Source organism: Plecotus auritus (genome assembly GCF_963455305.1).
Source record: "Plecotus auritus genome assembly, chromosome: 6".
NCBI classification, from domain to species: Eukaryota; Metazoa; Chordata; class Mammalia; order Chiroptera; family Vespertilionidae; genus Plecotus; species Plecotus auritus.
The window spans coordinates 143,883,399-143,897,372 of NC_137773.1; the positions used below are offsets into that span (position 1 = coordinate 143,883,399).

The following is a 13,974-nucleotide window of genomic DNA, read 5'->3' on the forward strand; positions in this document are numbered from 1 at the left end:
ATTAATAAAGCTAATGTGATACTTTCTGGTTTTATCTGCCTTTTATTCCAGGTGCCACCAAAATCATCCTGCCTGACCTTTCAGTTTAAAATGTGAAACCTGGACCCACACCTGGTGCTCTAGCTATCAGAGCAAGAGAACATCAGGAAAGGTTTCTGTCTTAAGACCCTGAGTGGTTGGGCCAGAGGCAGTGCAATCTGAAAACACCTCCAGGCCTGCTCTCTGCACTCCTCCATCCAGCTGCCCATCTACCATGGCCTGACCCCGTTTATGCTGCTCATGGCTGGGGGGCACCACCATGCATTTCTGTGCTTATGGATAATTATTAGTGAACAATGAATAGCCCTGAAATAAACTGAAGTCAATTCTAAGCTTAAAACATATGTGGCTTCGATGTATAAGACTAGAAAAAAGCCTTCTGGAGTCTGATCTGAAAGGTTCCAATGCCAAGCTCCTGGCACTGGCTGGAGTGCAGGTCTGAGGGTGGGTATGTCAGGGCTAGGAAGGTGGCACTCCTGGGAGGAGGGCTTGAGAGGGTGTCCCCAGGGTATACACGAAAATCAGAATTAAGGGCTGCAGCCAACGGAAGATGGGTGAAGACAATAGATTTGAGAGGCACCAAGACAAAGAAAGTTTGAAGGAAGACAACAATTGGACACATAGCTCTGTGCTCATGTGGCATCCTCTGCTCCAGGTGGTCTGGGGACAGGGCCCCCTTGAACTGTGCTAACACTGCTGGAATGGATGATGACTCAGGATGATGATATTTAGAAATGACTCTGCAGCAAGGAGGCGGGGTGGTTCCATATGCACCTGACTGACCTACCCATGATGATCTGGGACCTTGAGCGGTCTTTCTTCTGTTCACCTTGGCACAGGCCACTGCCTCTGCTAGAAACACTCACCCACCTGCCCAAACGCTTTCATCCTGGGGGGCTCTCCCAGACCCTTGAGAGGGGTTCTCTTGCTCCCCAGTTCCCACCTGCCTAGAGCTGTCCTTTCATGGTCCTCATCGGGGCTTGCTGTAGTTACATCCCCACCATGTTGGGAGCCCCTCCAAGGCTGTGTCAAAATCAACATGGAGCAGAGACCTGCACAGGACCAGCACACAGTAGGTACTACAAACATTCCTTAGCCCTGAGGATCTAGAGGTGAGTGTGGCTCTGCTTTAAATACACAAGCACATAACCACAAACTGTGGTGTGTGCTCTGGAAGAAAACAACAGGGCCTGACTTTGTCTCAAGGTCAGAAAGGGCAACCACTTGATGTGGTAACATTCGTCCTGGGACAGGGGGATGAACAGGAGAGAACCACAGCAAACAGTAGGAAGAGTGTGTGCAAAGGCCCCAAGGAGCAAAGGAAGTGAAAGAAGACCCTGTGCCGAGGTGGAGAGGCAATCTCTCAGCCAGGTACTCAGCCAGCCCTAGTCCTCCCCTACCACCTCCCCACCTCCAGACACTGGGGACTCCTCTGCTGGGCCCAGGACCCACCTGGATGCAGGGTGAGGCACGGCCCTGCTGCCGGTGACAGTAGAGTGTGTTGAGCAGCCACTGGAGCTGTCCTGAGCTGGTAGGAAGGTGGCTTGACACTATTCCAAACACCAGCACCTGGCTGGGGTCACGGGGCGCTGACAGGAAGCGTTCCAGCTCCACATCAGATACCAGGGGTGGCTTCACTATGCACTTGCAGCCAGCGCGGATGTCTTCCTTACAGATGAGCTTCCGCAGCACCAGTGGGCAGTCAGAGGGTGAGGCTGCCCACCTGGTGTGGCTGGGCATCCCTGCGGCCCTCCCCCTGCAAGGAGCAAGTGGGCAGGCGCTCAGTGGGCCCTGACTCCACATGGACAAAGGCCCCACTGCTGTGGAGTCTAGGGAGCAGGCAGTTCAACCCTGGCCTCCACCACCAACATGTCCCCTATCTCCCTGCAGCACCGCCTTGAATGGGTCCCCTAATCTCTCTGGGCCTCTGTTTCCTCAAGTAACAAGCAATTTAATTGTTCATCCATCCAACAAAAGCTTTGTAGTCATCCTGAACTCCTTTCTTTCTCTCATACCCCATGTCCTATCCAACTAATCAGCAAGCCTGTCTGCTTTCCACTCAAGAAAGAGGCAGTCCTGGCTGGTTTGGCTCAGTGGATGGAGCGCTGGCCTGCAGACTGAAGGGTCCTGGGTTTGATTTCGGTCAAGGACTCATGCCCGGGTTGTGGGTTCAATCCCCAGTCGGGGGGGTGCAGGAGGCAGCCGATCAATGATTCTCTCTCATCATTGATGTTTCTGTCTCTCGACCTCTCTTTTCCTCTCTGAAATAAATAAAAATATATTTTTAAAAAAATCTGATTTGCATTTCTCAGATGATTTAGTGACTTTGAGCATGTTTTCATATGTCTCTTGGCCTTCCTTATGTCCTCTTTCGAAAAGTATCTATTTAGGTCTGTTGCCCATTTTTTTTTATTGGGTTGTTTATCTTCCTTTTGTTAAGTTGTATGAGTTCCCTGTAAATGTTGGAGATTAAACCCTTATCGGTGATAACATCAAAACGACAATGTGGTACCATCTCACACCTGTCAGAATGGCTATCATCAACAAATCAACAAACGACAAGTGCTAGAGAGGATGCGGAAAAAAAGGAACCCTGGTGCACTGCTGGTGGGAATGCAGACTGGTGCAGCCACTGTGGAGAACAGTATGGAGTTTCCTCAAAGAACTAAAAATGGAACTCCCATTTGACCCAGTGATCCCACTTCTAGTAATATATCCCAAGAAACTAGAAACAACAATCAGAAAGGATATATACACCCCTATATTCATAGCAGCACAATTTACCATAGTTAAGATTTGGAAATAGCCTAAGTGTCCATCAGCAGATGAGGGGATTAAAAAACTGTGGTACATCTACACAATGGAATACTACGCTGTGCTAAAAAAGAAGGAATTCTTACCATTTGCAACAGCATGGATGGAATTGGAGAGCATTATGCTAAGCGAAATAAGCCAGTCAGAGAAAGATAAATATCACATGGTCTCACTCATTTGTAGAATATAATGAACAACATAAACTGATGAACAAAAACAGATCCAGAGACAGAGAAGCACCGATCAGACCGTCAAACCTCAGAGAGAAGGTAGGGGAGGGTGGGAGTAAGGGGGAGAGATCAACCAAAGGACTTGTATGTATGCATATAAGCCTAACCAATGGACACAGACACCAGGGGGGGTGAGGGCATAAAATGGGGAGGAATAGTGGGAAAAGGACACATATGTAATACTTAATCAATAAAGAAAAAAAAGAATCAACCAATGAATGTGTAAATAAAAAAATGAAATGAAGTAATTGCAAGTAAAAAAAAATCTGAGTCACATCATGTCACTACTCTCTTTGAAACCCTCCAGTGGCTTTCCACCTTTCATAGAATAAAAGCCAAAGTCCCTACAATGTCCTTCAAGGCTGTACATGATCTGTCCCCCATGCCTTACCCCATTTACCTCTCTTAATCTTTTTTTTAAAAATGTATTTTATTGATTTTTTACAGAGAGGAAGGGAGAGGGATAGAGATTTAGAAACATCGATGAGAGAGAAACATTGATCAGCTGCTTCCTGCACACCTACTGGGGATGTGCCCACAACCAAGGTACATGCCCTTGACCAGAATCGAACCTGGGACCCTTCAGTCCGCAGGCCGACGCTCTATCCACTGAGCCAAACTGGTTAGGGCTACCTCTCTTATTCTTCTCCAATATTCCCACCTTTGCTTATTGAGTTCTGGCCACTTTGGCCTGTGCTTATCCTCTAACCTCAGGGTCTTTGCTCTTGCTGTGCCTTCTGCCTGCTTGGCTCTTTCCCCAGATAGCCACACAACTCACTTTCTCACCTTCTTTACATCTTTATGAAAATGTCACCTTCTTTTTAAAAAATTTATATTTTTATTGATTTCAGAGAGGAAAGGAGAGAGATAGAGAGATAGAAACATCTATGAGAGAGAAACATCATCGATTGGCTGCCTACTGCATGCCCCCTCCTGGGGATTGAGCCCACAACCTGGGCATGTACCCTGAGCAGGAATCAAACCGTGATCTCTTGCTTTCTGGGTCAATGTTTACCACTGAGCAACTCTGGCTGGGGTTTAAAACTGTATTTTTTAAATTTTCTTTAAATAAATCTTTATTCAGATTATTACAATTGTTCCTCCTTTTTCCCCCCATAGCTCCCTCCACCTGGTTCCCACCCCACCTTCTGCCCTTACCTCCCCCCCACTGTCCTCATCCATAGGTGTATGATTTTTGTCCAGTCTCTTCCTAATAAAACTGTATTTTTTTTAAATCCATAAGTCAGATGATGTCACATCTTAAAGTAATGGAATGACTTCCTTTAACAGTAACAAGTGTATTTATCTGGCTCCTGCCTATCTCTCTGCCCTCAATTCATATAACTCTCGCTTCTCCACCATGAGGCTCCACACCGGTCTTTTTACTTTCATTCACACATACCACACTTATTCTTGTCTCAGGGCTTTTGTGCTTGCTCTGAGGTTCTTTTGCCTGAGGTTCCTTCCTCATCCCTTTTTGGGGCTGCCTATTTCTTATCCTTCAGGTCTCCAGTTAAATATCATTTCCTCTAGACTGCCTTTCCTGACCTGTCTACCTAATGTAGCACATCCCACCCCATTTCCTAGTCACTCTCTATCGCAGGGGTTAGTCAACATTTGCTATAAAGGGCCACAGTGCAAATGTTCTCATCTTTGCAGGCCAGATGGACTACTAGTATGTCGCAAAGACTCAATATTTCTGTCCTAGCAGGATAAGCAGCCATAGATAATATGTGTATGAGTGGGTGTGGCCGTGTTCCAAGAAAACCTTACTTATTGATCTGATATTCAGATTTCATATCATTTCACATGTCATGAGAAATTCTTCTTTTGACTCCCCCCCCCCCCAGCATTTAAATACATAAAAAAACATTCTAAGCTCACCCATTAAAAAGGTAGGTAGTGGGGCCAGATTTACACATGACCCTAAATTGCTAACCTCTGCTTTACGTGAATTCTTTTCTTCCTAGCCTTCTCACCATTGAAATGACTTTAGTGATTCATGTGTTTACCTTCTATCTTTGCCCACCCTGAGAATTCCAGCTCCAAGAGGGAGGGGCCTCATCTATTTTCTCATCCAGTGTGCCCACTATGCATGCGAGCACCTGGCACACAGAAGCTAGAGGAAATGAAGGCTCAAACCCACCTGAGTGTGGCCAGGGCTTTGGCTTGGATTTTGATGATCTTCTTCTGAGTGGGGCTTATCGGAGCAGACACAGGCTCTTCCTTCGGAGACTCTACAGCCGAGGATTCGGGTGGGGCTGACTGATAACGTGATGCAAGGCCTTCTGAATATAGATTTAGCTTGGTGACCCGCTCAGAAAAGGGCCATGGTTTCATTCTGGTTCGACTTACTTCTCCCATGCCCCTTGATGGATATTCTATGGTGAGCAGTCCTGTTAACAGAAGACACTGCTGTTACTCTCAGCGGCCTTACCCTGCTGTAAGGCTCTGCATGTGGGCACCCTTCAGCTCATCTCCCTCTTCACTCCTTCACTCTTATAGATTCTTCTGCTGAGCTGCCTGCCCTCTGTTGTCTGGCACAGTGCTCCAAGCCTAGCACAGTTAGCATATCAGTAAATGCTGGCTGAATGTAAGAACAAATCAATACCATTCCATTCATTCATCCATACCCAACTTAGATCCCTCTTCTCTGAATTGAGCCTGTGTTTTATCAGCTTTGTGACCACCACAGCACTCAATGCAGAGGCTGGGTATAAATACATCCATGTTGTTCCCTTCCCTGAGAATGCTATTCCTGTGTCTCCAGATTTAAGTCATTTCCATCTACTTTTTTTGTTACATTGCATTTATTGGTATTCTTATTTTACTTTCCCAACTAGACTGGAAAACTTTTAAGGCCAAGGATCTCTCATTCACTTACCATTTACTGAATGCTGGGTACTGGGCATAGAGAGATCACCTAAAACTGCTTCCCTGCCTCTGAAAACTCCCAGTGGCAGTATAGGAGGGATGGGCAAACAGAAATATTCACAATGCTAGGTTGTGAGATTTACTAGAGCACACATAAAGTGCTGTGGAGCCCAGAGGAGTGTGTGCCCCCTTCTGCTGGGGGAATCAGGGGCTTTCCAGAGAAGAGGCATAGTGGAACTGAGTCTTCAGGGGTGAGGAGAAATACCCCAGGGAGGCCATGGGGAGAGCATAGCTCCTCCATGCCCAGCCTGGGGGTGTCAGGGAGTGGTGTGGGGTGGGTGTGTGTATCAATGTTCTTTTGTCTCCAGACTCATCAGCAGGGCAAAGAGTCCAGATGTGGAAGGGTTTCTTAAGGCTCCCCATGCTGGCCCTGGGGAGCTCTGTGGGCCTAACAGGACAGCCTGGTGAGGTGGCTGCTTTTCCTCCTCTGCTGAGATCTACAACAAGGAGAGAGGAATGGGGCTGCAAACGGATAGATAGTAGATGGAGCTAAAAGGTGAACCAGGTGTGGGAGTGGAGACAGAGACACATACAAAAAGATGATGAGACCCAGGAAAATAAGATAATCATATGGAGACATTAAAGACACATGGGAAAGCACTCAAAAATGCAGGGTGGCCAAGGTCACCATTAGAAGCTGTGTGGTGTCGAGCAAGTCCCTTTGGCGTTCTGAGTCCAGTAATTCCATCTACCAATGGGGAAATCTCCCTGTCATGCCCACCTCCCTGGGGTGGTAAAGTGATATCCTTGGAGACAATCTGCAGGTAACTCAGGTTTTGAAAAGCCATCGGATAGGCTGTCACCTACCTTTCTGCCCCTTACCTGCTGCCAGTAAGACAGAATTCATGAACTGAGACACTGTCTTCTGAAACCGCTTCTTGATCTCTGCCAGGGCTCGGCTCATCTTAGACAACTTGTCGTCCATGCTGATGATCTTATGTGTCATCTGGGGAGAGGCCAAGGGGAGGGGGCATTGTCACCTGTCCTGCTAGGGGCCATCTGCCCAGACCAGTGACAACCAGGCCTTGCTCTCACTTGGAGGATGTTCTGTCCCCTCTGCCTAAGACACACCTCTCTCCCACTCAGCCCAGTGAATTCCTGCATACCAACCCAACCTAACTCGAAGATCCCCTCCTGGAACATTTTCCCTGATTCTATCGGGCAGAACTGTTCCTTGCCTTGGACCTCCAGCAGCAGCAGCCTGAAGACAGAGGTTAGCCCTTTATGAAGTGAATGCATCTGAACCTGTCTCCCTTGCTGAATTGTAAGTTCCTAGAGGACAGGGACTGAGTCTTGGTCTCCTTTGTGTCAGAGGCCCATCATGCCGAAGGTGTTCAGTTAATACTTGCATGGTGAAAAATGATGGATAAAGGCCTCTCTGGAGCCAGTCCGCCTCTGTATGCACCCCCTAGAATCCTCTTCCTCCCTCCAGCTGCCAGAGCATCTCAGCTGAAAAAGTGCCCTTAGCCAGGGTTACATAGATTGACTGGTACCTATGAGCACAAAGGCCCAGGCCTCCTGCCCCAATTCTAGGTTACCCTGAAGGGCCATCTGGCTCTGGGCCCCCCTATGGGGTGGCAAGGTAGTTGCTGGGGCGACCCTGCAGTTCAACCACTCCTTCTGCCAGAGCATCAAAATGGTACTGCAGAACCAGGCTCAGGTTCCAGTTCCTGGCAGCCAGGGTTTGACTTGTTCTCCAGGAGGCCTTTGCCGCTTTCCTCAGCCAGCTGCAATTGCTCTCCATGCTAAACTTGCACATTTTTTCATTCCTGTGTTTTCTGCCCTGGGTCCCCGCCATTTTTTACCTTCTTTATCTTTAACTCGGTCAGCCCCTTAAAGGCAGGAACCATGCTTTCTACATCTCTCACTTAACACAGAGGAGGTGTGAGAGAGATTTCCTTGTGTGGAATTGAAGCCTCCGGTGGAGAGAGTGGGGTGGACACTGGGCAGATTTTCTGAAGAACAATGAAGTCAGCCCACATGTCCTCCTTTCCCCTGCAGGCAGGACTTCTGTAAAGGATGCCCCAATTAATGGCAAAACCTCAACCATCCTTCCAACAGCTGGCCCCAGCTGCTGCTTCTGGGCTAATTTTATTTATTTATTTGTAATTTATACCCAGCTTGCTTCCAAAAAGGATTTGAGGTGACACTCTGGGCTAATAAAGCATTTAAATTGAAGCATTGCCTCGCTTTCAAAGTGCTGCCTGAATAGAAATATTTAGTGAGGAGCCAGGCGCAGGGCCGTAAAAGAGGAAACCGTCGCTCTTCTTCCAGGGAGATGGGTGCCTGGGGAAGCCATCTGACAAGCGTCCCAGCGACAGGGACTTGGAAGGAGGCTGCCACCCTACCTCCCAGCCTCAGCTTTCCTAGACTGCCACAGATTTTGTTGATGAGTGATAACTAGCCCTAAACCACACACACACACACACACACACACACACACACACACACACACACACACACACTGGAGTTGAGTGGGTTATAAAGGTTCCAGGATGGCAGTGTGTGAAAGCTGGGTGGACCCTTACCCATCATGATACATATGGGAACACTGAGGCCTTGCATTTCCAAGGCCATATGACTTCTTCCTAGCCGAGGCTCTTTGCCAGCCCCCAAACTCAGTAAATTTTCTCAAGGGCTTCTTGCAGCTGTCATGGTCCAATAATCCAAAAGGAGGCAATTCTCTGAGTCCCAAGGATTTCATGTAAAAATATTTTGAGATGCTTAACCTGGCAGTTGAGGTAATGTTTGTAAATCCTGCTACCTACAATAAATCTGATCTTTCTTCATTTGCTATTGTCTGGTTAGGGAGTTGTAATATATACTGCACCTCCCTGTGCTCTAAAACAGAAGGGATTATGACCTGGATGCTTTTTGGCAAGTCTATCTTTTTGGTCGACACCAATGACTGTTGTCTAGAATGCAGTACTGTTTTCACAAGCTGCTTTAATGTCTGTTTATCTCTATGCTAAATGTCCCCTAGATGGTTAGATGCCTTTTCAATAACTCTCCAGTCTCTACTGCACTGTCAATGCCTCTGGGAGCTTCCTTTACAAACACTCCAACTCCTGGACCCCACATGGTCCAGTAGAAATATAATGCAAGCTACATGAGCAGTTTGAAACACCCTGTAGCCACGTTAAAAACTTTCTTAAGGGAGAAACCAAGATGGCGGCATAGGTAAGCACCTAAACTGCTGCCTTGCACAACAATTTCAAAACTACAACTAGCCCTGACCGGTTTGGCTCAGTGGATAGAGCGTCGTCCTGCGGACTGAAGGGTCCCGGGTTCGATTCCGGTCAAGGGCATGTACCTTGGTTGCAGGCACATCCCCAGTGGGAGGTGTGCAGGAGGCAGCTGATCGATGTTTCTCTCTCATCGATGTTTCTAACTATCTATCCTCTCCCTTTCCTCTCTGTAAGAAATCAATAAAATATTTTTTAAAAAACCAAAAAAAAAACTACAACTAAAAGACAGAACCGACACCATCCAGAACCACAGGAAAGCTGGCTGAGTGGAAATTCTACAACTAGAAGGAAAGAGAAAAGCTCACAGAGAATTGGAGGTACAGCAAAGGGTCTTTGTGCGCGCAGAGAGGAAGGGCGGCTGAGAGCCTGGCTGACTTTCTCTGGCGGAAGGGGGAAGGAAGCCTCCGACCGCACTGAACCCCAGTTCTGACTGCACTAAACCCCAGTTCCGGGCGAGCCCCTGGGGACCCACGCTCTTACGGGGGGGAGTCTGGACTCTCGGGCGGAGACTCGGGAGCCGGGAAGGCAGAGGTCTGAAGGAGCGTGCGTGCCAGTGCGCACAAAGGCAGCAGAGGTTGCCACAGGCTTTCCCTAGTGGAAGGGAGTCGGAGGCTCCTGACTGCACTGGGCCCCAGTTCTGACTGCACTGAACCCCGGTTCCAGGCGAGCCCCTGGGGACCCACGCTCTTGTGGGGGGAGTCTGGACTCTCGGGCGGAGACTCAGGCGCCAGGGAAGGCAGAGGTCTGAAGGCGCGTGTGTGCCAGTGCGCACAAAGGCAGCAGAGGTTGCCACAGGCTTTCCCTAGTGGAAGGGAGTCAGAGGCTCCTGACTGCACTGAGCCCCAGTTCTGACTGCACTGAACCCCAGTTCCAGGCGAGCCCCTGGGGACCCACGCTCTTGTGGGGGGAGTCTGGACTCTCGGGCGGTGACTCGGGAGCCGGGGAAGGCAGAGGTCTGCGCATGCGCGCAAGGGCAAGGCTGACTGGAAGCCAAGACTGTCTGCTCCGCCCTAAGACTCCACCCCATCCAAGCCAAGCACAGAGGCTATTGCAATTTGGCAAGTCTAATCCTATAAGGCTGTCTCCAGCACCGAACTTCTCCCAGCATAGACGCAACTGATCCTTACAGCCAACTGGCCTGGAGGTCAATTCCTCCCAGTGATACCAACAACAATCAAGACTTAATTACAACAAGGCTGTACACACAGTCCACAAAGGGGTGCACCAAGAGTGTCCACCTCAGCCCTAACCGGTTTGGCTCAGTGGATAGAGCGTCAGCCTGCGGACTGAAGGGTCCCAGGTTCGATTCCGGTCAAGGGCATGTACCTTGGTTGCAGGCACATCCCCCGTGGGGAGTGTGAAGGAGGCAGCTGATCGATGTTACTCTCTCATCGATGTTTCTAACTCTCTATCCCTTTCCCTTCCTCTCTGTAAAAAAAAATCAATAAAATATATTTAAAAAAAAAAAAAAGAGTGTCCACCTCAGGTTAACTGGGGAGGCCGACCCACTGGGCCATATAGGAAACCTAGCACACAAATTTACCCTACCAACTCAGGGAAGCAGTGAAAATGCGGCGTCAAAGAAACAGATCACAAATGAAAGAAACGGAGGAAAACAAACGACTGGATATAGAATTCAAAACCACGGTTATAAGGCTTTTCAAGAATATCCTAGAAAAGGCCGATAAATATAACAAGACCCTCGAAGATATGAAAAAGGACCAACTAGAAATTAAACATACACTGACTGAAATAAAAAATATTATACAGAGACCCAAAAACAGACTAGAGGAACACAAGAATCAAGTCAAAGAATTGAAATACAAAGAAGCAAAAAACACTCAACCGGAAAAGCAAAAAGCAAAAAAAAAAAAAAAATCCAAAAAGTTGAAGATAGTGTAAGAAGACTCTGGGACAACTTCAAGCGTACCAACATCAGAATTATGGGGGTGCCAGAAGAAGAGAGAGAGCAAGATACTAAAAACCTATTTGAAGAAATAATGATCGAAAACTTCCCCCACCTGGTGAAAGAAATAGACTTACAAGTCCAGGAAGTGCACAGAACCCCAAACAAAAGGAATCCAAAGAGGACCACACCAAGACACATCATAATTAAAATGTCAAGAGCAAAAGACAAAGAGAGAATATTAAAAGCAGCAAGAGAAAAACAGTTAATTACCTACAAGGGAGCACCCATACAACTGTCAGCTGATTTCTCAACAGAAACTATGCAGGCCAGACGGGAGTGGCAAGAAATTTTCAAAGTGATGAATAGCAAGAACCTACAACCAAGATTACTCTACCCAGCAAAGCTATCATTCAGAATTGAAGGGCAGATAAAGAGCTTCACAGATAAGGAAAAGCTAAAGGAGTTCATCACCACCAAACCAGTATTATATGAAATGCTGAAAGGTATTCTTAAAGAAGAGGAAGAAGAAAAAAGTAAAGATAAAAATTATGAACAACAAATACATATCTATCAACAAGTGAACATAAAAATCAAGTGAATTAAAAACCTGAGGAACAGAATAATCTGGTGAATATAATAGAATCAGGGGCATAGAAAGGGAGTGGACTGATAACTCTCAGGGGGAAAGGGGTATGGGGGGTTCATGAAGAGACTAGACAAAAATCATACACGTATGGATGAGGACAGTGGGGGGAGGTAAGGGCAGAAGGTGGGGTGGGAACCGGGTGGAGGGGAGCTATGGGGGGAAAAAGGAGAAACAATTGTAATAATCTGAATAAAGATTTATTTAAAAAACAAAACAAAACAAAAAACTTTCTTAAGCCCTGGTCAGTGTTTCCCAGTGGTTAGAGCATTGGCCCAGTGGTCACTGTGAGACGACACTGAAGGGTCTTGTTCAATTCCCAGTCAAGGGCAGGTACCTGAGATACAGGTCCTATTCCTGGTCCCAATCAGGGTTTTTGCAGGAGACAACCAGTTGATGTGTCCCTCTCACATCGATGTTTCTTTCTCTCTCTTTCCCCTCTCTCCCTCCCTTGCACTCTCTCTAAAAAAAAAAGTCAATGGGAAAAACATCCTCTGGTGAGGATTAAAAGAAAAACATTCTTAAAAGGTAGAACTGAAGATGGCGGCATAAGGTATACACCTGTATGTGCTGCCTCTCACAACCACACCAAAACTACAACTAAAAGACAAAACGTCTATCACCCAGAACCACGGGAAAGCTGGATGAGTAGAAGTTCTACAACTAGAAGGAAAGAGAAAAGAGCATTGAGACGTGCACAAGCATGGAAAAGCTGAGGTACAGAGGTGCGCGAATCGGGCTGGTGGTTGGTGACTGGCTGCGCTGTATTTTTCAACCAGAAGGGAGACACAAGCTCCTGATTACTCTGAACTCCAGTTTCCGGCGAGATTCTGGGGACCCAGACCCCTACGGGGAGAAGCTGGACTGTCTGTCATTGGGTCGGAAAGTGAGGGTGGCTTTCTTGCAGAGGTGCGCGCAGGAGTCATTGTTTACTGCGCTGGGGCACTGGACGCGGGGACGCGGAAACTCGGAGACGCAGAGACAGCTGACTGGCAGCCATCGCTGTTTGCCACGCCCTAGCCTAGTGATTCCCTGAGACCCCGCCCCGCACAATTTACAAACCCACCCAAGCTCTGCGCCAAGGCTTCTGCATATAAATGGCCTGCCCTATTGCAGCTTAACCTAACAAACTGCAGATCTGGTCAGACAGCTCCAAAACCTCCAAACCCCGAGCAAAGAGGAGAAATCTGCAGATCTCGCTGTAGCTCCTGCTGGGTGGCCTCAGACAGTAGCTGACCTGCACCCCATTGGAGATCCAGAAGCCAGTGTACCTAGTGGTCAGTATGAGACGATACCAGATTTCAACTCCTCACATCCATAAGTGACACATTCAAGAGGCAGACTCTGTGAGCACCAAAGCCCCACTGAAACAAGTCCTGCTCCATAAAGGTGTCTCCAGCAGAGCAGTTCTTCCATTATAGACACAGTGGGTCCTCACAGCCAATTGGCCTGGAGGTCAATTCCTCCCAGTGTACCAACAGCAATCAAGGCTTAACTACAACAAGACTTTGCACTCAGCCCACAAAGGGGTGCACCAAGAGTGTCCACCTCAGGTGATAGGGGAAGCTGAACCTCAGGTGATAGGGGAGGGCCCTATAGATCACCTACCACAGAAAACCACCCCATCAACACAGGGAAGCAGCAAAAATGCGGAGACAAAGAAACATGTCACGAATGAAAGAAATGGAGGAAAGCAAACTACTAGACATAGAGTTCAAAACCACATTTATAAGGTTACTCTAGAATCTTCTAAAAACCTCTGAGGAACTTAATGAGACCTTTAAGGATCTTAATGAGAATGCCAATGAGACCTTTTTAAGGAAAAGGACCAGTCAGAAATTAAGCATAAACTGTCTGAAATAGAGAATATACAGAAATTCAACAGTAGACCAAAGGACCCCAAGAATCAAACCAAAGATTTGAAATATGAGGAAACAAAAAACACCCAACCAGAAAAACAAAAAGAAAAAAGAATCCAAAAATATGAAGATAGTGTAAGGAGCCTCTGGGACAACTTTAAGTGTACCAACATCCGAATTATTGGGGTGCCGGAAGAAGAGAGAGCACAAAATATTGAAAACCTATTAGAAGAAATAATGACAGAAAACTTGCCCTACCTGGTGAAAGAAATAGACTTACAAGTCCAGGAAGTGCAGA

General features: G+C 47.3%; 1 protein-coding gene across 1 annotated transcript in view; it reads right to left on the minus strand.

Annotated features, from left to right (window-relative positions):
• Window positions 1-13,974, minus strand: part of LOC308250012 (uncharacterized protein C3orf20) — a gene marked incomplete at both ends in the record, with an annotated part of 57,707 nt that overhangs the window by 6,344 nt on the left and 37,389 nt on the right. Inside the window, 3 exons of the mRNA XM_080672229.1 lie at window positions 1,492-1,795; window positions 5,230-5,479; window positions 6,840-6,963. Of these exons, the coding sequence (XP_080528355.1) occupies window positions 1,492-1,795; window positions 5,230-5,479; window positions 6,840-6,963 (678 nt within the window). The remainder of the gene's footprint in view (window positions 1-1,491; window positions 1,796-5,229; window positions 5,480-6,839; window positions 6,964-13,974) is intronic.